Source organism: Lepisma saccharinum, chromosome 7, assembly GCF_977018435.1.
Source record: "Lepisma saccharinum chromosome 7, izLepSacc3.1, whole genome shotgun sequence".
Lineage (NCBI taxonomy): Eukaryota > Metazoa > Arthropoda > Insecta > Zygentoma > Lepismatidae > Lepisma > Lepisma saccharinum.
In genome coordinates, this window is record NC_139235.1 from 78,001,260 (window position 1) to 78,024,468 (window position 23,209).

The 23,209-nt window shown below is 34.9% G+C and overlaps 1 protein-coding gene across 2 annotated transcripts in view; it reads right to left on the reverse strand.

Annotated features, from left to right (window-relative positions):
• Window positions 1-2,023: 2,023 nt before the first annotated feature.
• LOC145990281 (uncharacterized) overlaps window positions 2,024-23,209 on the reverse strand; it is a 30,347-nt gene continuing 9,161 nt past the window's right edge. For both annotated transcript variants that reach the window (XM_083125971.1, XM_083125970.1), the window contains exons 2-3: window positions 5,617-6,183; window positions 2,024-2,191 (exon numbers count right to left, since the gene is read on the reverse strand). In XM_083125971.1, the coding sequence (XP_082982097.1) occupies window positions 2,180-2,191; window positions 5,617-6,150 (546 nt within the window). In that variant the 5' untranslated portion in view covers window positions 6,151-6,183 and the 3' untranslated portion in view covers window positions 2,024-2,179. The remainder of the gene's footprint in view (window positions 2,192-5,616; window positions 6,184-23,209) is intronic.

Here is a 23,209-nt window from a genome sequence, read left to right on the forward strand (position 1 = left end):
TTTATCTGCCAAATATACGAAACGTAATACTCCATTGTGTTTTTAAACTATTATTTTAAATTGTAGGTCACATGGTCTACGTATTTTCGTGTCAGTTTGATATGTTGGAACAGATTTTTGAGGAAGTAAAAGTAAAGTGCTCCCCTGCACTTTTCCATGAAGGTGTATAGTAGGGATGTGGAGTTAGGGCCCCACACTTTCCTGATCACGGCTGAAGGTAGGGGTGATGTCATCAGTACCACGCTCCTGGCTACCTTTATCCCTCAAAGTTTCCTCAAGGTACCAGCTTCATATGATGATGGGTGGGCACTGGAGCAGTTTGAATAGGTGGAAAACATCCCGGTTCTTCCCCGCAGGGGATTGATCCCGGGTCTCTCACATAGTAGTCAGACCTTCATACTCTTATGTTTGAGTGGAAACTCTGACACAGGTCTGGAGCAAGCCTGGGAAATTCATATTGATGAGATGACCAACCTCTCCCCTCTCCCTCCTCTCCGCAACATATCCATGCCACATTTCCGAACAGAGTTTCACATTTTGGCTCATTATTAAACTTGTATGGGTCCCAGGAACATGAAACATGTTTCAATCTCTTTGAAAACGTCCATTCTTTGAAGAGAATACTAAGGTTTGGGCCTTCTCCCCAAAATAGCGGAAGAAGAAGAGGCAAACTCCAGATTATGTTTTTTTTTCCACTGAAATTCGGTGGTCGCGCCACCAAACCCACTTCCTCCGTTCGGCGTTCTGAACTGTACATGGTTGCATGCTATGATGTTTTAGCTGAAAAACAAAACTTATCCGAAGTAGATTGCTCCCATAGTGCCACAGTTATAACAATTTTCTGAGCAATATGCAAATTACCTATTTTTCGTAAAAAACAGAGTTTCACATTTTGGCTTATTATTCAACTTGTAAGGCACCCAAGAACATGAAACATGTTTCATTCTCTTTGGAAACGTCCATTCTTTGAAGAGAATACTAAGGTTTGCGCCTTCTTCCAAAAATAGCGGGAGAAGAGGAGGCAAACTCCAGATTTGTTTTCATTGAAATTCGGGGGTCGCGCCCCCCCAAGCCCCTCTTCCTCGGTCCGGTGTTGTGAATTGTACACGGTTGAATGATTTGATGTTCTAGCTGAAAAACAAAACTTATCCGAAGTAATTGTTCCCATAGTGCCCGAGTTATAACAATTTCCCCCAAAAAATGCAAATTACATATTTTCGTTAAAAAAAATAATCACATTTTGGCTTATTATTCAACTTGTATGGCACCCAAGAACATGAAACATGTTACGTTCTCTTGAGAAATGTCCATCCTTTGAAAAGAATACTAAGTTCGCGCCTTCTCTCCAAAATAGCGGGGGAAGAAGGGGCAAACTCCAGATTTTTGTTTTTTCCATTAAAATTCGGGATCGCGCTCCCCAAACCCCCTTCCTCGGTCCGGTGTTCTGAGTTGTACACGGTTGCATGCGCTGACGTTCTAGCTGCAAAACAAAACTTATCCGAAGCAGATTGCTCCGATAGTGCCTGAGTTATAACAATTTTCCTCCAAAGAGTGTTCAAATTTAAAATTCCCACCGAGTAGCCCGGGCGAAAAAAAATTTTCTCTCTCTCTCTCTCTCTCTCTCTCTCTTTCTCTCTCTCTCTCTCTCTCTCTCTCTCTCTCTCTCTCTCTCTCTATCCTCCTGCCATCACTGGTTTCTGGCGCCGTGGTTGTGTTGCGCATAAAAGGGTTGCGATATCTTTAAATAAATAAATAAAGTCAATGAAGACGAAATTCCCTGACATTTCCCTGACTTTTTTTGACAATTCAAATTCCCTGACTTTTCCTGGTTTTCCAGGTCTGTCGCCACCCTGTAATAGTTCATACAGTTTTATTTCAAATTAACTAACCAAACTATAGTAATTCATGGCCATTTTCATAGATGAATCTAGTTTTCAAAGTTAGCAAGTGACATATTTAAACTATCATACATGATGATATAACTAGGTGGATATTTGTTTTGCGTGAATAAAGATACAACATATTTATACAATTTAATATGTTTATTTTCCCATCAACCTTTACATAAAATTGGTTATGAAAAGAAACACGTCTTCTTGAATATCTGAAGTAACATTATACAAGTTCTTCAATAGGCTCCAATAGTATACATCCACGTTACATTAAAGAATGCTGTTGATTAGTCAACCACCTGAAAAGAGAAAAAAGAAGTGTGATAATTCCAGTACATGTATGATTGGATAAGCATAAACTGACAATTTCAAATAAAGAAATGAAAGAAAATATGCGAAGAAGCAACAAAAATCAATTAAAAAAGAATAGTCTAACCTTTAAACAAAAAATGCTTATATAACGGGAAACATTATCAAGGTTACGTAAGTCTGAAATCTTGACTGTCCTTGTAAGAGTAGATACTTATGCCTCCTATTAAGAAAAATGATCTTGTACAGTGGGATTCATGAATATTGCCGTGCAAATTGTCCATCACCATATTCGTGCAATTTATTTGACTCAATAAGAGCTTCAAGAATTAAAAGAAAACTCAAAACAAGCTGTTGACAACTTCTGCACCAGCAAACATAAAAAACCCATCGCTTAAAAACACATAGGATGTAAGAGAAAAATGAATGAAAATAGTCATGGACAATTTGCATGGTAATACTCATGGATCCCACTGTACACCACAATATCATGAAATGTTAAGGAACAATACGTCCCATGTTGCAGCAAAATAATCTAAAGTTCAAATCACCAACCCTGAGACATTCTGTAAACAAAACCACGTGCATGCAGAAAGCATTGCAAACGCATAGAGGTAAAATAATACACACGAAAATCCAGCGTTGTTACAGGATTCATTACGTAAGGTAAAACAACGGCCAATTTGTAGTAAGGGATACGCTGCCGCAAATGACGTCTCACTTTAAAACCAATGCTCTTTGTTTTGTACTTATTGCTTCACCTTTATGGTTAACTCTTTGCACAAGTAATCATTTCCCATAAATTTCGCTTCTTTCTTGCATGTGAATTGAATATATTTTACTTGCATTTTTTTTTAGACAAAATGATATAACATGGTAATGTATATTTCTAAGGTTTGATATAGATAGGAGTGTATTTGAAATTTGTTTGTAGATTTTATGTAAATTGTATTTTATGTAAATTGTATTTTATGTAAATAAAATATATAATGGACATAAACAGCCATATGCAATGCTGTAACTCCAATAAATATATTGATGATGATGATCAAAACAAGACAAAGAAAGTTCGTAAATTTATTGCGGTTGGAAACTTTGACAAGCATCCTAATAACGATTTTTGTTCCGCCAAATATAGTGCACTTCGTAAAATAACTTGGTGACATGGCAAGGCAAGATAAGTGAGAACATTTTGTAGGAATATGCATTGTAACTTTCAATGAACTTAGAGATTTCTGTACATAATGATATTTTATAACATTGGTTATTTTCTAAAAATAATCATGTGAACAGCAAGGAAGTAGTGCCACTTTCAACATGGCGGTAGTTGGCCGTCATGACTCAGCTGACGCGGAGTGACACATCGAATCGGTGAGACGGTTTGATTACAGAAGGTCTCAGGGTTGGTGATTTACCTTTAAACATAAATTTGATTATAATAAACTTCACACTGGTGAAATGATATTGATAAAACATATCAAACTTAAAACTTAAAAAAGTACATGTCAGTAAAGATTAATGTAATGTTAAAAACACTAATATGAATACTAGGTTCAACGTTTACAATATTTACAGGGTCTATGTATGAAGAACACAAAACTACTACTACTAGGCTATATTTATTCTATGGAAAGATATGATTTTAGCATTAAACAATTCCTCGTAGCTAATAGTTCCTGATGTGTAAAAAAATACATTCCTAGAACTCCACCACCAATGGGAATGTCCACTAATATTATGTTATAAATACAAATACTAGTGCAAGACGTACAACAAGTTTCTCAATATTTAAAAATATATGAAAGAACAGTTCCATTTTTTAAAATCTGTTAGAGTGGGTGAGTTGGCTGCATAAACAATCTTCAGAAAATAATGATTTTGTGCTGAAATACGCATGTAAGGAAATTAAAGTTTAAAATGTAATATAATTAAAGTAGTTTTATATTACTAATTTACGAAAGAAAATTAGTTTTCTTACATCTGCGTAAAAAACTGGTTTCCTTCGCGTGACTACTAGTAAATTACGCGTAATTTACGTAAAAATCGTAACGAGTAAAATTGCATTGCCAATCCTCATGCGGGTTCACGAACTACAACAGACGCGGCAAACGATATACTGCAATGTAATGTAAAGTTCGCCAGTACTGTTATTTTTTACTGCAATTCGGTGTTATTTTCGCGGTTTAGGGCAAAATTCGGTGTTGTTAATTTTAAATCGGTTTTATTTTTACTGTTCCTTCTATGCTTAAGATTTTCACATTGTGTTAGTTCTGGAAAATTAAACATACTACTTTAGTTTTAATGGCATAAAAATTGTGGCTTAATTTCTTCTATTTGGAAAACTAAACATCAGCCACTAAATATGAAATGTTTATTGAATGATAACATCCAAATCTTTGAACACAATCACACACATCACATTTCCCTAACAATGCCAAAAAATCCCTCTGCGACCTCAAAACACCGTTTTGTGCGCACACACATACACCCCCCCCCCTTCCAAAAAAAACACAAATGGTGTTACTCCCTGAAAATGTTACTGTTCCTATGAAATTTCCCTTCTAGAGACCTCCAGAGCGATTCTATTTCAGAACGAGGTTAAAAACTGTCAGTCATGTCTGTGCCAAACCGTAATAAATGAAGTGTGACAATCTCTTCTTAATCCAACTATCACCAACTAAACTACAAATCTAATAGCGCCTCGGGTAGTTCTTTTTTAACAGAAGAAATGTTATTCCCAGTTTATATTGCATATTTCGTGGCGTTTTTCGCGTTAAAGTGTAAAATTCGGTGTTGGTACTACTTCGATCTTCGTGAAAACACCTATAACTCATTTATCTCGTCCTTTTTAACATTCCTACTTACGTATTCTGCATTGCGGAACATTCGTTAGGGTGGAATTATGCTTTTCTCACGAAAATAATAGCGGATAGCCCCAAAACCCATTCACGGATAGCCCCACAAACCATTCACGGATAGCCCCACAAACCATTCACGCATAGCCCCACAAACCATTCACGCATAGCCCCAAACACCATTCACGCATAGCCCCAAACACCATTCACGGTAAGGTTAGGTTAGGCAAACATAGTTAAAAATTCATTTTTCTAAAAGAAAACATGAATTCGCGCTAAAAAAGATTACTTCGATAATGCTATAGAAACCGATTTCCGTAAGTAGTTTCTTCTGTAAAAATGAAAAAATCCGTTTTCACTAGATCGAAGTGTTACCTCGGTGTTTATCTGAAAAATGGCATAATTCGTGTTATTTCGCGATTAATTTACCTACCCAAATACATTTTAAACACTTTATTTTGCTTTCCTCAACTTTTCGGTAGGGGTATGGGAACTTCTGGAACACCCTGTAGAACCATTGTCAACACTAGCATTCAACATTCAGAGAATTGGCCTCTTACCTGGCTTTCAGACAGATCCTCGTCCACAGTCTGGATTCCCACTTCAACCCTTTCCTGCTGAGGTACTTGCTGGCCTTCGTTCTGATCCTGACGTTGTGGGGAACCAGGGGGTGTCTCGCGTCGGGGATGAAAGGGGTGCGCAAACTCGCAGCAAGGGTCGTGGTCCAGAGTCACATCTGGAGGAAGGCAGAAGGGGTTGCGACGGGCGTGCTTGAAAAACTTCTTCCAGTGGCCCTTCTTCCAAGCACCCTGATGATGATCATCATCATTCATCTTCCGCATCTTCTTCCACGGTCCGTGATGATCATCATTCATCTTAAAGTGACCCTTCTTCCCCATCTTCTTCCACGGTCCGTGATGATCATCATTCATCTTAAAGTGACCCTTCTTCCCCATCTTCTTCCACGGTCCGTGATGATCATCATTCATCTTAAAGTGACCCTTCTTCCACATCTTCTTAAACGGTCCATGATGACGATCATGACCATGATGTCCATGATGATGGCCGTGCTTTGGATGCATCTTCATCTTCATTGATTAGTGGAAATCGTTTTACTGTGTTAACACCTGAAAGAGAAAATCGATTATTAATGTCGTGGCAAAGTATTACGTGTTCACAACAAGTAAAATTAGAGGGATATTATTTCCGTAACATCTTTGGCTATTATGCATTTGAAGCTTCGAAACGAGTCACAACTCTCAAAGCAGCCAATCAACGAAGCGAGCCGCTGACGTCATCTCAACCCAGAACCTATCGCTAAGCCCCCTGCTCAGGCTCTACACGCCCACTAGGCTCGCTAGACAGACTCGCGTAGTCCGCTGGAGATGTTCTGAAAGTAATTAGACTCTATCCAGTGTTCATTGTATCGTGCATTGGCGCAAGCAGAGGGGGCTAATGGGGCTACAGCCCCTTCCGAAAATTTGAGAAATTAACGTTTTCAAATAAAAACAGTGAAGAACTTGTGGAAAAACTATTTGAGAAATTAACGTTTTCAAATAAAAACAGTGAAGAACTTGTGGAAAAACTAGTGGTAAATGCAAACTATCCTAAAAAAAAATACTCCCGATTGCCAATTTTGATGGAAAGTTCTATATATACGAACTTATCCTGCGTACCGCAGAGGTACTGTGTCGGGTGGAGCATGAGCGTACCGACAAAATAAAACTTTTTTTTCTCTAGTAGAGGCCAAAAAACTTTTTCCCCTGAGGTGGCAAGCAATATATCCGCAGGAAGGGCAAGGAATATAGGCCTATATTTCGAAATTGTGTTTAATTTTGAATTATTGAAAAAAGACATTTATTTCACTTTCCAATGAAAGAACACAAATGCTTCCACTGCATGTGGAGGTGCGACCCTACACATTCTCGAATTCGACCATTTTTGGAAGTGATATGATGATCCCCACGCTTCAGACACCTTTACTCCCTAAGCCTGGAGCCCAGGTAATATTTAAAGAGGATGGGTGAACTTCCCTCGTCACAGCACCCATCCCGCGGAACGAACCAGGGTTCCCTGCGTGGCAGTCAGACGCCCCAAAAACATTCACCATCTCTAGAAGCCTCTTTTCATATCTTTTTCATTTTCTTGTTTTCATTCATTCTTTTTTACTTTTCAACAGAACAAAGATCTGCATTCATATGTCACTCAGGATTCGAACCCGGGACCTCGTGATGAACACTCCAGCATGGAGACCGACACCGACTGTACCACCACTCCGCCTATTTATTACATACTAAAATGTAATTTTTTAAAACAAAATTATTACAAATTTCAGTGGAGGAGTAGATACAAAAACAGAGTTCTAGGTTGAAATCCACGGAAGTTTTATTCGTTTCTTCCTTCATCTATGGCATCAGCTCATCATTCATATAAAAGCAGGAGCAGCGCCAAGTGGAGAAGGGGATCATGGCTCCCACCCTATCAAAATGCAATAGGGAAAATTTCGCGATAAAAATTAAATGAAAATGCAAGGTGATATTTAGAAGAGTGATGTTAAGTATAATTTCCTCCACTACGCCAAAAAAATCCTATCGCTAACAGAATTTCGATTGACTAAGTTTGAGTTATAGGTCCATTTTATGCACAGAAAGGCTAATCGGGACTGGACATAGAGTTTAAAGTAGGATCCGAACCACTATGTGCCCGGGTATCGAACCAGGGTCTCCTTAATTGCAAGGCGACGACAGTACCACTGCGCCATCGGGGAGGCCCACTATAATTTCTAAATGTCATTTCCCGGGCTTCCCGGTAGCGTAGTGGTAGCGTAGTGGTAGCGTAGTGGTAGCGTCGCCGCCTTGTAATCAAGGAGCCCTATGTTTGATACCCGGTGAAGAAGCGCAATGGCTCTGATCGCTCTTAGAACTGTAGGCCAGTCCTCGTTAGCCTGCACATAAACTCAAATAAAAGACAGAGACAGGAAAAATAGTGGGAAGCACAAGAATGAGAAAGAAACAGCAACAAAGCGAGAGACGAGAATAGATAGAATGACGGGTGAGAGAGAATAAGAAATAAGAGAACGTAACGAGAGAGAGAGAAAGAAATAGTAGTAACAGAATGAGAAAAAAGCAACAAAAGAAGAGGCTTGGATGCAAAGAGTGTGAGAAAATTAGAAGATAAACTAACGAGGGACAGAAAGAAGAAAATTGTGGAAACGATAGATGGATAGTGTGACAAACAAAAATAGGGTGAGAAGTAGGGGAAAGTAATGAAAGGAAACAGCTTAAGAAAAATACACATAAAACATGGTCGAGAATGGGAAACGATATAAAAATTAAAGGAGGGAAAGATACATAAATGAAATGTAAAGTACCGTCTTTCCCTTCCTCTCCTTGACGCACACAATTAAGCCACCACTTTCCCCGAGTCGTCTAAACCTGTAAGAAAATAAGCACTTAAGGTGCTTGTGCCAATCGATAATTTTAATGTCTCCCTCCCTCTTCAAATCTAGAATCAAACCGATCAACCGGGAAACATCCAACCTATAACAAATTTCCCATTAAATAGCCACCGCCCCCAACCCACCCTCTTTCTCCTTTAAAATTAAGTGACTACGCCATCCTAGCTTACATCTCAAACTTCAAAGTAACAATAGAGTGTGCATATTTTCACTCCTGTAAAAAATAAATTTACACAAAATTCTAGGTGCGAAATATTCCCGTAATTGAAAGAATTCCCAGTCCGTAGACATGCTACCGCTCACGAGAAGATCCCCAAACGAGGGGCGTCGGGGAGCGGGTGTGAAGGGAAGGACCGGTCCATTTTGCAGATTTTAGGGGTAGCAGAAACCTTCCGCTGCGGCTTTTCGAAGTGCGTGGAAGTTGATTTGCGCCAATCGCGCAGAGCGTGTGTCCGCAGCAACAGTTTCCTGCTTTTCTTTCAGTGGCCAGAACACTTTTGTATTTCTTATTCTGTGCATTATTTAGACTGTATTTCAAAGAATTTTAAAACGAATATACGGCAACGACTTGAGGGTTACAAGATGACAAACTTTAAAAAAGAAGGCACTTTTAGATTGCAAAATGTTGTTAACTTTAGACGAAGACACACGTTTTGTGCTTACTGGTGTTTTGGTGGGCTAATAGATCACACACCCTTGTAAAATAATCTTACATCGTTCCCGTATAACTAATAACACTGGTCTACATATGAAATATTTTTTATGCAGTGGAGGAAGTAACACTTTCTTAGGATCAACAAGCGGCGGCTTGTTCTGGATGTTTTTCGCCCCGACTTCAAAGCTTTTCCTAGCAGGCCACAGTCTTCGTACCCAATGTTCGTTCCTTGCTCGACTGTCCCATAAACACAAAAAGCATGGATATTTCGTGAAACCTGCTCGTTGACCAAGTAACATTGAAATGCCCTTGAGATCTCCGCACACAAGCCAACTGTCATTTGCATACTTTATCTTTCGAAGCAGTTCTTTCATTGTTTCGTAGATTTCCTTCAAATGTACGGAGTGGCCAACAGAATGGATGCTAACTTATTGCCATTATGCAGCAACACACACTTCAAACTCCTCTTCGAGCTATCAATAAAAAGCCTCCATTTTTCTGCATTATACGTACATCCCATAGCTTCAATTAGTCCCTTCACATTTGTACAATAGACAAGTTCTTCGTCCCTTTGAAAATATCTTAATAGATGCCTCTCTCTGTCCCGATACATGTTCCAGACGCTAACATATTTCTTTCCTTTAGTCTACACAGGTCCTGCATACTTTATGAGGTGCCCAGGATTTATCTTGGTCACCCAATTTAATTCTGAAATATGCACTATATGCTTTCCTTACAATGTCAGTAATATTTGTCCTTTGTTTTGGGGATAACAATGCTCGAATAACTGATTGAAATAATATTCATTATAATATTCCATGTGCTGCCATCTTGTGACCTCTTTACGGACTACGTTGTTTCATTGCTCTAAATATACATCCCTAATCTTAGATAATTTTCTATTTTCCTCCGAAACCTGACGTGATAGAAAAAAACGGATTTCGGTTTTGGATTTACCACCCCCGAATTACTAAAGAACAACCATCAGCCTCCAGTCAGCAAAATGGTCGTAGACCAGTGTAATAGGCCTCATTGTAGGCAAATGTCTGAATATTCTAATATTTATTCACTATGGTCTCTAATATTATACGGTTGTGAAGCTTGGTCTCTTACTTTAAAAGAATAACATAAATTGACATTCTGCCTCGGATTATTTTCTTCTAGGCCTAAAGTCAGGAAACCGTTTTTGTAAGACGTCACTAAAAACACATTTGCATGTTCAGATCGCTGATCGACAGAACTTTACTTATCCACTGCCATGTAACAACTAAGAGTACGGCAGTTAAAAAATCCTGTTTATTTCTGAATTCTGTCATGAAACTCAAATCAAAGTAAGCTGCGGCGAATTGCATATCCTTACCTATTGTCAGAAACTTGCTGCTCACCAAGAGCCGCGGTAGATGTCACAAATGCTTTCAAATCAAAACCTCACGCTGCGCGGCGGTGACAACAGAAGAGACGCAAAGGTCCAACAATTTTTCTTTGTTGCAAGAAAAGTTTATTTTCTTTGCACTTGCAACTGAGAGTGTTGTATTTCTTTACTTTGAAATTGAAAACAATATTAACAATTGATTACAAATAACATCTTGTTACTAATCTTGAAGTTAAACAGTTGTCTATACTAGGGATGGCCAGATCCGGATCCTAAAATTTTTCGGATCCGGAATTTTCAGATCCGGATCCGGTACTTTCTGATCCGGATCCAGAACTTTCGGATCCGGATTCAGTACTTTCGGATCCGGATCCGGATCCCGTACTTTTGGATCCGTTTTGCCATCCCACATGCGCTTCTTTGGAAAGTAAGAATATGTTTATAACATATTGTTACCTGCTAATATATATATATACACACACACACACACACACACACACATATATATATATATATCTATATATATATACATACATACACACATATATATAGTGTGTATGCGCGCGTGCGTGATTTGTAATTAATTAATGCACATACAAGGGAGGTCTAAGTCTACCCCTCCGATTTCCATGAAACTTGGCAGGTGTATAGAGGGGCCCAAAGGAAGAAATACGTGGTTTTTGTGTTTCACCTAAAAAAAATGGTTTTAGGGGGCAAACCCCTTCAAATGTCAAGATGAGGAGAAATTGAAGTGCGGATCTGACCCCCAAACTACGTAAATATGGCATAGGAAGAAACAGGGGGCATAGGGCGTCTCTATACACCTGCCAAATTTCATGGAAATCGGAGGGGACACAGGGGTCAAATCAAAGTAAGTATATAATATAGTTGAGAAAGTAGCGCAGTCTTCCCTCCCGAAGCTGAAAAAAGAGGGTCGTGGGCGTTCCCAACCCTGACGTCACTCACGGGACAGAAGAGTTGAGTTGAAGGTCAAATGCCCACTTAAATTTGTCCTCATTTTCACATTTGAGGGGGTTTGCCCCTAAAATAGTTTTTTAGCCGAAACAAAAAAAAACACGTATTTCTTCCTTTGGGTCCCTTTATACACATGCCAAGTTTCATGCAAATCGGAGGGAGAGACAGGGTTCAGATCCCCACTTCAATTTGTTCTCATTTTGACATTTGAGGGGAGGTTGCCCCCTAAAACAGATTTTTAGCCGAAACAAAAAACACGTATTTCTTCCTTTGGGCCCCTCTATACATCTCCCAAGTTTCATGGAAATCGGAGGGGGACACAGGGGTCAAATGCCCACTTAAATTTGTCCTCATCTTGACATTTGAGGGGGATTGCCCCCTAAAACAGTTTTTTAGCGGAAACAAAAAAAAAACAAGTATTGCTTGCTTTGGGTCCGTTTATACACACACCTGCCAAGTTTCATGGAAATCGGAGGGGGACACAGGGGGTCACAACCAGTAGTATCGATGTGAGATAACGTCTGTCGCTATTTAATATTCGCAATTCATTTGCACGTACTTATAACTAATTTGCACGGGTTTTAATTAATTCGCATGTACTTAGAATTCATTTGCACGTAGTTAGAATACTTTACGTTTATGTATTTGCATGTTTATAACTTTTTATGAATATATAATTATTTATTTTATGAAAAATATGTATATAGAAGGTAATTAGAGGTACTAAACGCTATGCATATGGTTTTATATTCATTACTGCAAAGTATGTAATGTATCAATCGATAATATTAATGTTTATAGTATTGAAAATAAGTTTTCTATGGTTTATGAACCGCTATGAACGGTGGTAATGGGTGTAGGTACAGGTCCAATTATGATTGGGGACGGTCCCGGTACTCGAACCCGCGATATGTAATATTATTAATTAGTACTATGTAATAATGTTATATGTTATAAAAGACGATGGTACGAGATGCCAGACAGAATACTGTCTCCGAATTTCGACTCCGCTCTGATGCCAGACAGAGAGAATGAATTAATATTCCGCGCAGGTAGACGAGAAAGGAATTTGGGGAGTGTGCGTTCAAGGTCAAATGACGTCAGAACGTCACAACAAAGAACGAACCTGATTCACCAATCAGAGAACGCGTCGGTAGATTTTCAGAACCGGTTTTTTTTTCAAGGTTAACCAGTACGCAAGAACAGGGGAAAGCTATGCAATACTGTAGGGCAGGGGAGGGATTCAACCAGACAACAAAGGATGTCTGGAAATGCGCAGCAAGGGTCAAATCTCTGAAGCTATGCGTCGCTTGTAGAACCGGTTTCCGCCGCCAATTAATATTCCGCTCAGGTTTGCCTTCAAGGCACAGGACGCTATAGCGCAGGGTTTTTTATCTGTACTATGAAGAAGGGAGAGCTATTAGGGACGGGGCCTACAGTTTTCACCATTTGCTTTTATCACGGGGTAACGAACCTAGGACCCTTTGATTATTGATTTAGGTAGTAAATGTATGTTACTGTGTGCTATTTAATTTAATTTTGAGTTTATTTTTTACCAAACTTTGACTTTATGTCAAATATTTTCAAAGCTTATCCTTATTTTTACAAAAATAACACTATTTGTACTATTCAGGCAACATTTTTTATTAAATTTTGGACTCGCAAAGATATTTTTACAACTTTTTAACTTATTATTTTACAATTTTATGTTAATTTTTTATCAAAATAACACTATACTATTCAAGCAACATTTTTTCATTAAATTTTGGACTCACAAAGACATTTTTTCCACTTTTAACTTATTATTTTACAATTTTATGTTAATTTTTTATCAAAATAACACTATTTGTACTATTCAGGCAACATTTTTTCATTAAATTTTGGACTCGCAAAGACATTTTTTTCCACTTTTAACTTATTATTTTACAATTTTATGTTAATTTTTTATCAAAATAACATTATTTATACTATTCAGGCAATATTTTTTATTAAATTTTGGACTCGCAAAGACATTTTTTCAACTTTTAACTTATTATTTTACAATTTTATGTTAATTTTTTACCAAAATAACACTATTTGTACTATTCAGGCAACATTTTTTCATTAAATTTTGGATCCACAAAGACATTTTTTCCACTTTTAACTTATTATTTTACAATTTTATGTTAATTTTTTATCAAAATAACACTATTTATACTATTCAGGCAATATTTTTTATTAAATTTTGAACTCACAAAGATATTTTACAACTTTTAATTTATTATTTTACAACTTTATACTATTCAGGAAAGATTTTTAGTTACATTTTCGACACACAAAGTGTGTGTTCTCAACTGCTATCTGTTTATTTCACAAGTCTAGGCTTATTATTAACAAAATAACACAATTCAATCTGTTCAGGAAACACTTGTAGTTACATTTTCGACACACTAAGTGTGTGTTCTCAACTTCTATTTGTTTATTTCACAAGTTTAGGCTTATTGTTACTCAAATAACACAATTTGATCTATTCAGGATATTTTGTATTTACAAAGAGATTTTTTCAATTTTTAATTTATTATTTACAAGTTTATGCCTATTTTTTACTCAAATAACACAATTCTATCTGTTTAGGAAAGACTTTTAGTTATAATTTCAACACACAAAGTGTGTGTTCTCAACTTCTATTTGTTTATTTCACAAGTTTAGCCTAATATTTACTCAAATAACACGATTTGAACGTGTTTTTTATTACATTTTGGACACACACACACACACACACACACACACACACACACACACACACAGATATATTTTCCAAGTTTACAGGATTATTCTCTAAGTTTACTCAAATAACAACACATTTTAAATGTGTTTTGAATTAAACTTTGTGCACACGAAGTGTGTTTCGTCAAGTTTTACCCTTTATTTTTCAATTTTATGCTTATTTTACCAAAGTAAGACCTTTTAGTCTATTCAAGAAAGAGTTTTCAATTATATTTTGGATGCAAAAGTATGTTTTGGCAAGTTCTACCCTTTTATTTTACAAGTTTAGGCTTATTATTACTCAAATAACAAGGAAAGTTTGTTTATTTTAGAGTTTGCTGAGTATTTTGTTACTGTTGTACTAGGTAAAAGTTTTCTAAATATATCAGATAGGGCTCTGTATACTTTTGTTTTTGCTATTTTGGAGATGATGCGATCAGCACCACTCTCCATCTGCTTTTTTATTTTATGTACTCTAATATTATTTTGAGGCTTAGTGAATTCTAGACCCTATTTATGCAGGAGAGAGGGCTTGAAAATTTTGATCTCAGATAACCCACAACTATTTGTCAGAGTATTTTAAAGGATATTTTATACTTATTATGTGCCACTAGAATATCTAAGCTTGCTTAATTTTAATGCCTGTAACGCTGTTATTGTATTTCTAGCTAAGGCTTACTGGATAAAGTACACGAAATGTTTAACATTACGACTATTTGCCAAATTTTTAGTGTAACGAAAATTATTGTGTGTCTATAAAGACTGAAATCCTTTTACCGAGGGGTCCACAACTGGACGCTTACCAACATTGTTTCTTTTTTTTTTTTTTTTTAAATATAACCATTTATCAATATATTGACAATTCACAGGACAAGACGAAGTTCACAGACGACTGACTATATGAACCATAGGTCCATTTGCTAAACTTTTTTCTATGCTAGAAGAATAATTTAGCCTTATAGCCTTTTTCAAGGTATTTTTGAAGTATTACTGGGGTTTTGGGTGCATCAACATTTGGGTTATTTCCATTTGGTTTATTATACGAGGCTACAATCACTATTTGAACACTGAAATCCTCAGATTGAAACTTAAAGCTTAGGCTGTAACTAGGGACTTAGTATGTATATCGACAATTTATAGGACAACACGAACCTTACAAAGGAGTGTAGGTGACGTAGGACCAGACGCCAGAGCTTTGTTAATCTGCAAGAAGCACTTACAGCTAATATTACGAGGAAATGAGGTTGATTTTTACTGTTTCACAAGAATGACATTTTTTATACACCCAATATTTGCTTTTTCAAGTAACTACATGTGCCAGAAGCACTTACAGGCCAACTCTAACTAGACTTCGATTTATATAAATGTGGCAAGAACTGTATTTCTGAGGAAGTACGCAAAAGCATATTACCCGATTAAAGTATCTGAAAAACAGATTTTTCAATGTAAGTATATTTTTATTGACTGGATTATTTAACATATCAAACAGGAAGACTGCAAAATTTATTAAATGTAGTTCTATTGTATAGGTGGTTTCAGAGATAAAAAAAGAACAAATATGAGATTTCGCTTTTTTGCTTCTGAGGCTAATCGCGACGCTAAGGGTAAATGGCGAGGAAATGTAACGGAGGAGAAACAGTCCCAAAAGTTATGGGCTGCATGTAAGTTAATACCACAGAGATATTACAGTAGGTGTAGGTTCTACCACCAGAACTTTTCTATCATAATAATACTGGTTATGCTGTACTGTTAGCTAAAGATGCTGATATTTGAGAAATGTAAAAGCTTATTTGCAAAATTTTAAGATAAATAATAATCTGTTAGACTGTAAACATATTTTATATCCATTCTGCACAAGATCCGATGACAAAATTTAAAAATTGTAATCGCCCAGACAGGGACTCGAACCCTGGACAGATAGGTTAAAAGCCTAACGCTATACCAACTAAGCTATCTGGGCACAAGGTATTTTTTTTTGAAAAGTTAGTTATGTTAAGAAATATATTGAAACATTTGAGAACACTCTTGGTTTGGTTCGACAGAGAAGGAGACAACATTTCCAATTTTTTACAGACTGGGTGTATTTTTCCACTATAGAGGCCTTCACTATATGTAATTCGAAACGCTAAAGTTCAGCTAGCTTCCAAAATTGAGGTAAAGATTGTGTTTGGCGAGATTAACAAGTTACAATTATATCCAGTTACGGACAAATAAAGCTAAAACTCTCAGATTTACTGTACTAGCAAAGTTTTAGTAACATTTTCTTCACTTTAGTACAAATACCAAAGAAATAGGTATATTTTATTTATAATTTGACAAAATGTACTAGTATTTAATTCACAAAGTTAGGTAAAAAACAGTATTTTTTAAAAAATATTGTTACTGCCTTCAAATTTTATGTTATTTAGCCACTAACATCTGGTTTACACTGTTTGGCATCCTTTAAATAGGAAAAGAAGGAATTATTTGTTTAGTATTTTTACTACTTTATATTTATTTAAGGAAACAATTCTACAGTTTAACTTAATTTTTTAACAAATTGTTACTAATTTATATATCAAAGTTATGTTATTTAGAGTGTATGAAGGCGTATAAAGTTAATATTTGTACTTATCATTGCAACTAACACTCACAATTATATTTTACACACAAAAGATAATGTTTACAGTTAAATTACTTGAATCAGAGAATAATATTTTACAGTAATTGATTCATTCAGCACTAGTCAGTACTTTTATGCATCAGAAAGTTTTCTTAATTTTCTATTACGCATGCTATTTTGGGCTATTCTTAAAATGTATTTCTAGGGCAAACTGGTTTAATTTTCTGCTTATAATGCAAAGTTGACAGTTTTCGCACAATGCATTGTACATTTGTTATATTCTCTACTTACAATCCAAATATTATGGTTATTTAATGTATAACTAACTAACTCTCTAGCCTTCTTAAACCCGAATGTTCATGGCTGCAGCAACATATGCCTTTCATCTGTCCCTGTCCTGAGCAAGATCTATATACTCCTTTCCTTCCCTACCAATTTCCTTTAGGTCCATCTCTACATTATCCCTCCATCTTTGTTTTGGTCTTCCTATTGGTCTTTTATCATCAGTTTTCCCAACAAGAATCCTGTATACTCTTCTTTCCTCTCCCATTCGTACCACATGATCTACACACCTAAGTCTTCTTGATTTAATCATTCTAATAATATCTGGACATGAATACAAATTCAAGCAGCAAGAGGAATACACAGAAACCAACATGGCATCCAGAAAGAGAAATCAATAGTCACACCCATAGCACAGTTTAAAAACTACATAGCTGAAACCTTAGAGAAACATAAAACTGCAAACACAATATATCTAGATTCTTCCAAGGCATAGGATAGAGTAAAAACATGGCTTGCTTATGGACAAACTGAACAACATAGGAATAAAATAGACAAGCAATCCTTTTTTCAGTAGAAAATTCCAATTACTCAAGTAAGCTACATCATACGTAGTACATAAGAAGAGCAAATTAACATCATCAGCAGTAAACCATCATGCAACTTCTACCTGCTGAAACAACTAAGTGAGTATAATTTATCAGAAAAATGCATACATTTCAGCCTAATTTACCTCTACATTAATAATACTACCAGAATACTAAGGCTTCAAAAGTGAACACTAAGAATAATGTTCAGACTAAAGTATAGGGCATCTTGTAAAGGATTATTACTCCCTACATCTACAAGTCAATAACAATTATTCTAAATACTACGAACTTGGACAAAATATAGTCAAATACACAACACAAGAAGGAAAATAATTACAAGTAAAACAGCAGACACTCAATATCTCAAAACAATCAGGTAAACATATTCTACAACAAACTGCCTCATAACATAAAACTGTTAATTCCCCAAAACATATACAAATACAATCAATAAAAACTACTTGAAATGGGAAAACTGTCTACAGTCTCAGAGAGTTGATGTAAAATAACAGCAAAACTTAGAAGCATGCACAGTCATTAGTGCTCAATTTGCATACAGTTCACATGCAAACTCTCATGAAAGGGTTCAAAACAGTCTCCCAGCTCAGTTCTCATCTATACTTGGACAACAAAATCCTGCAACAAATTCTCAGAAATCCTACCTTTCCTACCCTTGCTTGAATAGCTAAAGTGCAATCTTCATACTAAAATATTGAAAAAAGGCATATCTATGTACATAAAAGTGTGTACACATGTGTTTGTCTACGTGTACTCTTAGATAAATTGATAAAAAAGCAATATAGTTATAAATCAAAGACTATACCTAATAATATTAATTTCAAAATAAGCTGATAGAAAAAGATATAATAACTACAGTATACGCTTTTAATTTTTGTTAATTACAAAAAATAAAAGTTCAACACAGTAAATAAACTTGGTCCCTTACATTGAAAAAGGAACATAAATTGAGAGTATTTGAAAATAAAATCCTTAGGAAAATATTTGGGCCCAAAACAGATGAGGAGACAGATGAGTGGAGAAGGTTACATAATTTACAAGTACATAATTTAGAAGTACATAATTTGTATTCATGTCCAGATATTATTAGAATGATTAAATCAAGAAGACTTAGGTGTGTAGATCATGTGGTACGAATGGGAGAGGAAAGAAGAGTATACAGGATTCTTGTTGGGAAAACTGATGATAAAAGACCAATAGGAAGACCAAAACAAAGATGAAGGGATAATGTAGAGATGGACCTAAAGGAAATTGGTAGGGAAGGAAAGGAGTATATAGATCTTGCTCAGGACAGGGACAGATGAAAGGCATATGTTGCTGCAGCCATGAACATTCGGGTTTAAGAAGGCTAGAGAGTTAGTTAGTTATACATTAAATAACCATAATATTTGGATTGTAAGTAGAGAATATAACAAATGTACAATGCATTGTGCGAAAACTGTCAACTTTGCATTATAAGCAGAAAATTAAACCAGTTTGCCCTAGAAATACATTTTAAGAATAGCCCAAAATAGCATGCGTAATAGAAAATTAAGAAAACTTTCTGATGCATAAAAGTACTGACTAGTGCTGAATGAATCAATTACTGTAAAATATTATTCTCTGATTCAAGTAATTTAACTGTAAACATTATCTTTTGTGTGTAAAATATAATTGTGAGTGTTAGTTGCAATGATAAGTACAAATATTAACTTTATACGCCTTCATACACTCTAAATAACATAACTTTGATATATAAATTAGTAACAATTTGTTAAAAAATTAAGTTAAACTGTAGAATTGTTTCCTTAAATAAATATAAAGTAGTAAAAATACTAAACAAATAATTCCTTCTTTTCCTATTTAAAGGATGCCAAACAGTGTAAACCAGATGTTAGTGGCTAAATAACATAAAATTTGAAGGCAGTAACAATATTTTTTAAAAAATACTGTTTTTTACCTAACTTTGTGAATTAAATACTAGTACATTTTGTCAAATTATAAATAAAATATACCTATTTCTTTGGTATTTGTACTAAAGTGAAGAAAATGTTACTAAAACTTGGCTAGTACAGTAAATCTGAGAGTTTTAGCTTTATTTGTCCGTAACTGGATATAATTGTAACTTGTTAATCTCGCCAAACAAAATCTTTACCTCAGTTTTGGAAGCTAGCTGAACTTTAGCGTTTCGAATTGCATATAGTGAAGGCCTCTATAGTGGAAAAATACACCCAGTCTGTAAAAAATTGGAAATGTTGTCTCCTTCTCTGTCGAACCAAACCAAGAGTGTTCTCAAATGTTTCAATATATTTCTTAACATAACTAACTTTTCAAAAAAAAATACCTTGTGCCCAGATAGCTTAGTTGGTATAGCGTTAGGCTTTTAACCTATCTGTCCAGGGTTCGAGTCCCTGTCTGGGCGATTACAATTTTTAAATTTTGTCATCGGATCTTGTGCAGAATGGATATAAAATATGTTTACAGTCTAACAGATTATTATTTATCTTAAAATTTTGCAAATAAGCTTTTACATTTCTCAAATATCAGCATCTTTAGCTAACAGTACAGCATAACCAGTATTATTATGATAGAAAAGTTCTGGTGGTAGAACCTACACCTACTGTAATATCTCTGTGGTATTAACTTACATGCAGCCCATAACTTTTGGGACTGTTTCTCCTCCGTTACATTTCCTCGCCATTTACCCTTAGCGTCGCGATTAGCCTCAGAAGCAAAAAAGCGAAATCTCATATTTGTTCTTTTTTTATCTCTGAAACCACCTATACAATAGAACTACATTTAATAAATTTTGCAGTCTTCCTGTTTGATATGTTAAATAATCCAGTCAATAAAAATATACTTACATTGAAAAATCTGTTTTTCAGATACTTTAATCGGGTAATATGCTTTTGCGTACTTCCTCAGAAATACAGTTCTTGCCACATTTATATAAATCGAAGTCTAGTTAGAGTTGGCCTGTAAGTGCTTCTGGCACATGTAGTTACTTGAAAAAGCAAATATTGGGTGTATAAAAAATGTCATTCTTGTGAAACAGTAAAAATCAACCTCATTTCCTCGTAATATTAGCTGTAAGTGCTTCTTGCAGATTAACAAAGCTCTGGCGTCTGGTCCTACGTCACCTACACTCCTTTGTAAGGTTCGTGTTGTCCTATAAATTGTCGATATACATACTAAGTCCCTAGTTACAGCCTAAGCTTTAAGTTTCAATCTGAGGATTTCAGTGTTCAAATAGTGATTGTAGCCTCGTATAATAAACCAAATGGAAATAACCCAAATGTTGATGCACCCAAAACCCCAGTAATACTTCAAAAATACCTTGAAAAAGGCTATAAGGCTAAATTATTCTTCTAGCATAGAAAAAAGTTTAGCAAATGGACCTATGGTTCATATAGTCAGTCGTCTGTGAACTTCGTCTTGTCCTGTGAATTGTCAATATATTGATAAATGGTTATATTTAAAAAAAAAAAAAAAAGAAACAATGTTGGTAAGCGTCCAGTTGTGGACCCCTCGGTAAAAGGATTTCAGTCTTTATAGACACACAATAATTTTCGTTACACTAAAAATTTGGCAAATAGTCGTAATGTTAAACATTTCGTGTACTTTATCCAGTAAGCCTTAGCTAGAAATACAATAACAGCGTTACAGGCATTAAAATTAAGCAAGCTTAGATATTCTAGTGGCACATAATAAGTATAAAATATCCTTTAAAATACTCTGACAAATAGTTGTGGGTTATCTGAGATCAAAATTTTCAAGCCCTCTCTCCTGCATAAATAGGGTCTAGAATTCACTAAGCCTCAAAATAATATTAGAGTACATAAAATAAAAAAGCAGATGGAGAGTGGTGCTGATCGCATCATCTCCAAAATAGCAAAAACAAAAGTATACAGAGCCCTATCTGATATATTTAGAAAACTTTTACCTAGTACAACAGTAACAAAATACTCAGCAAACTCTAAAATAAACAAACTTTCCTTGTTATTTGAGTAATAATAAGCCTAAACTTGTAAAATAAAAGGGTAGAACTTGCCAAAACATACTTTTGCATCCAAAATATAATTGAAAACTCTTTCTTGAATAGACTAAAAGGTCTTACTTTGGTAAAATAAGCATAAAATTGAAAAATAAAGGGTAAAACTTGACGAAACACACTTCGTGTGCACAAAGTTTAATTCAAAACACATTTAAAATGTGTTGTTATTTGAGTAAACTTAGAGAATAATCCTGTAAACTTGGAAAATATATCTGTGTGTGTGTGTGTGTGTGTGTGTGTGTGTCCAAAATGTAATAAAAAACACGTTCAAATCGTGTTATTTGAGTAAATATTAGGCTAAACTTGTGAAATAAACAAATAGAAGTTGAGAACACACACTTTGTGTGTCGAAAATATAACTAAAAGTCCTTCCTAAACAGATAGAATTGTGTTATTTGAGTAAAAAATAGGCATAAACTTGTAAATAATAAATTAAAAATTGAAAGAATCTCTTTGTAAATACAAAATATCCTGAATAGATGAAATTGTGTTATTTGAGTAACAATAAGCCTAAACTTGTGAAATAAACAAATAGAAGTTGAGAACACACACTTAGTGTGTCGAAAATGTAACTACAAGTGTTTCCTGAACAGATTGAATTGTGTTATTTTGGTAATAATAAGCCTAGACTTGTGAAATAAACAGATAGCAGTTGAGAACACACACTTTGTGTGTCGAAAATGTAACTAAGAATCTTTCCTGAATAGTATAAAGTTGTAAAATAATAAATTAAAAGTTGTAAAATATCTTTGTGAGTTCAAAATTTAATAAAAAATATTGCCTGAATAGTATAAATAGTGTTATTTTGATAAAAAATTAACATAAAATTGTAAAATAATAAGTTAAAAGTGGAAAAAATGTCTTTGCGAGTCCAAAATTTAATAAAAAAATATTGCCTGAATAGTATAAATAGTGTTCTTTTGATAAAAAATTAACATAAAATTGTAAAATAATAAGTTAAAAGTGGAAAAAAATGTCTTTGTGAGTCCAAAATTTAATGAAAAAATGTTGCTTGAATAGTATAAATAGTGTTATTTTGATAAAAAATTAACATAAAATTGTAAAATAATAAGTTAAAAGTGGAAAAAAATGTCTTTGTGGATCCAAAATTTAATGAAAAAATGTTGCCTGTTATTTTGTTATTAGTGTTATTAGTGTTATTTTGGTAAAAAATTAACATAAAATTGTAAAATAATAAGTAAAAAGTGGAAAAAATGTCTTTGCGAGTCCAAAATTTAATAAAAAATATTGCCTGAATAGTATAAATAGTGTTATTTTGATAAAAAATTAACATAAAATTGTAAAATAATAAGTTAAAAGTGGAAAAAAAATGTCTTTGTGAGTCCAAAATTTAATGAAAAAATGTTGCTTGAATAGTATAAATAGTGTTATTTTGATAAAAAATTAACATAAAATTGTAAAAT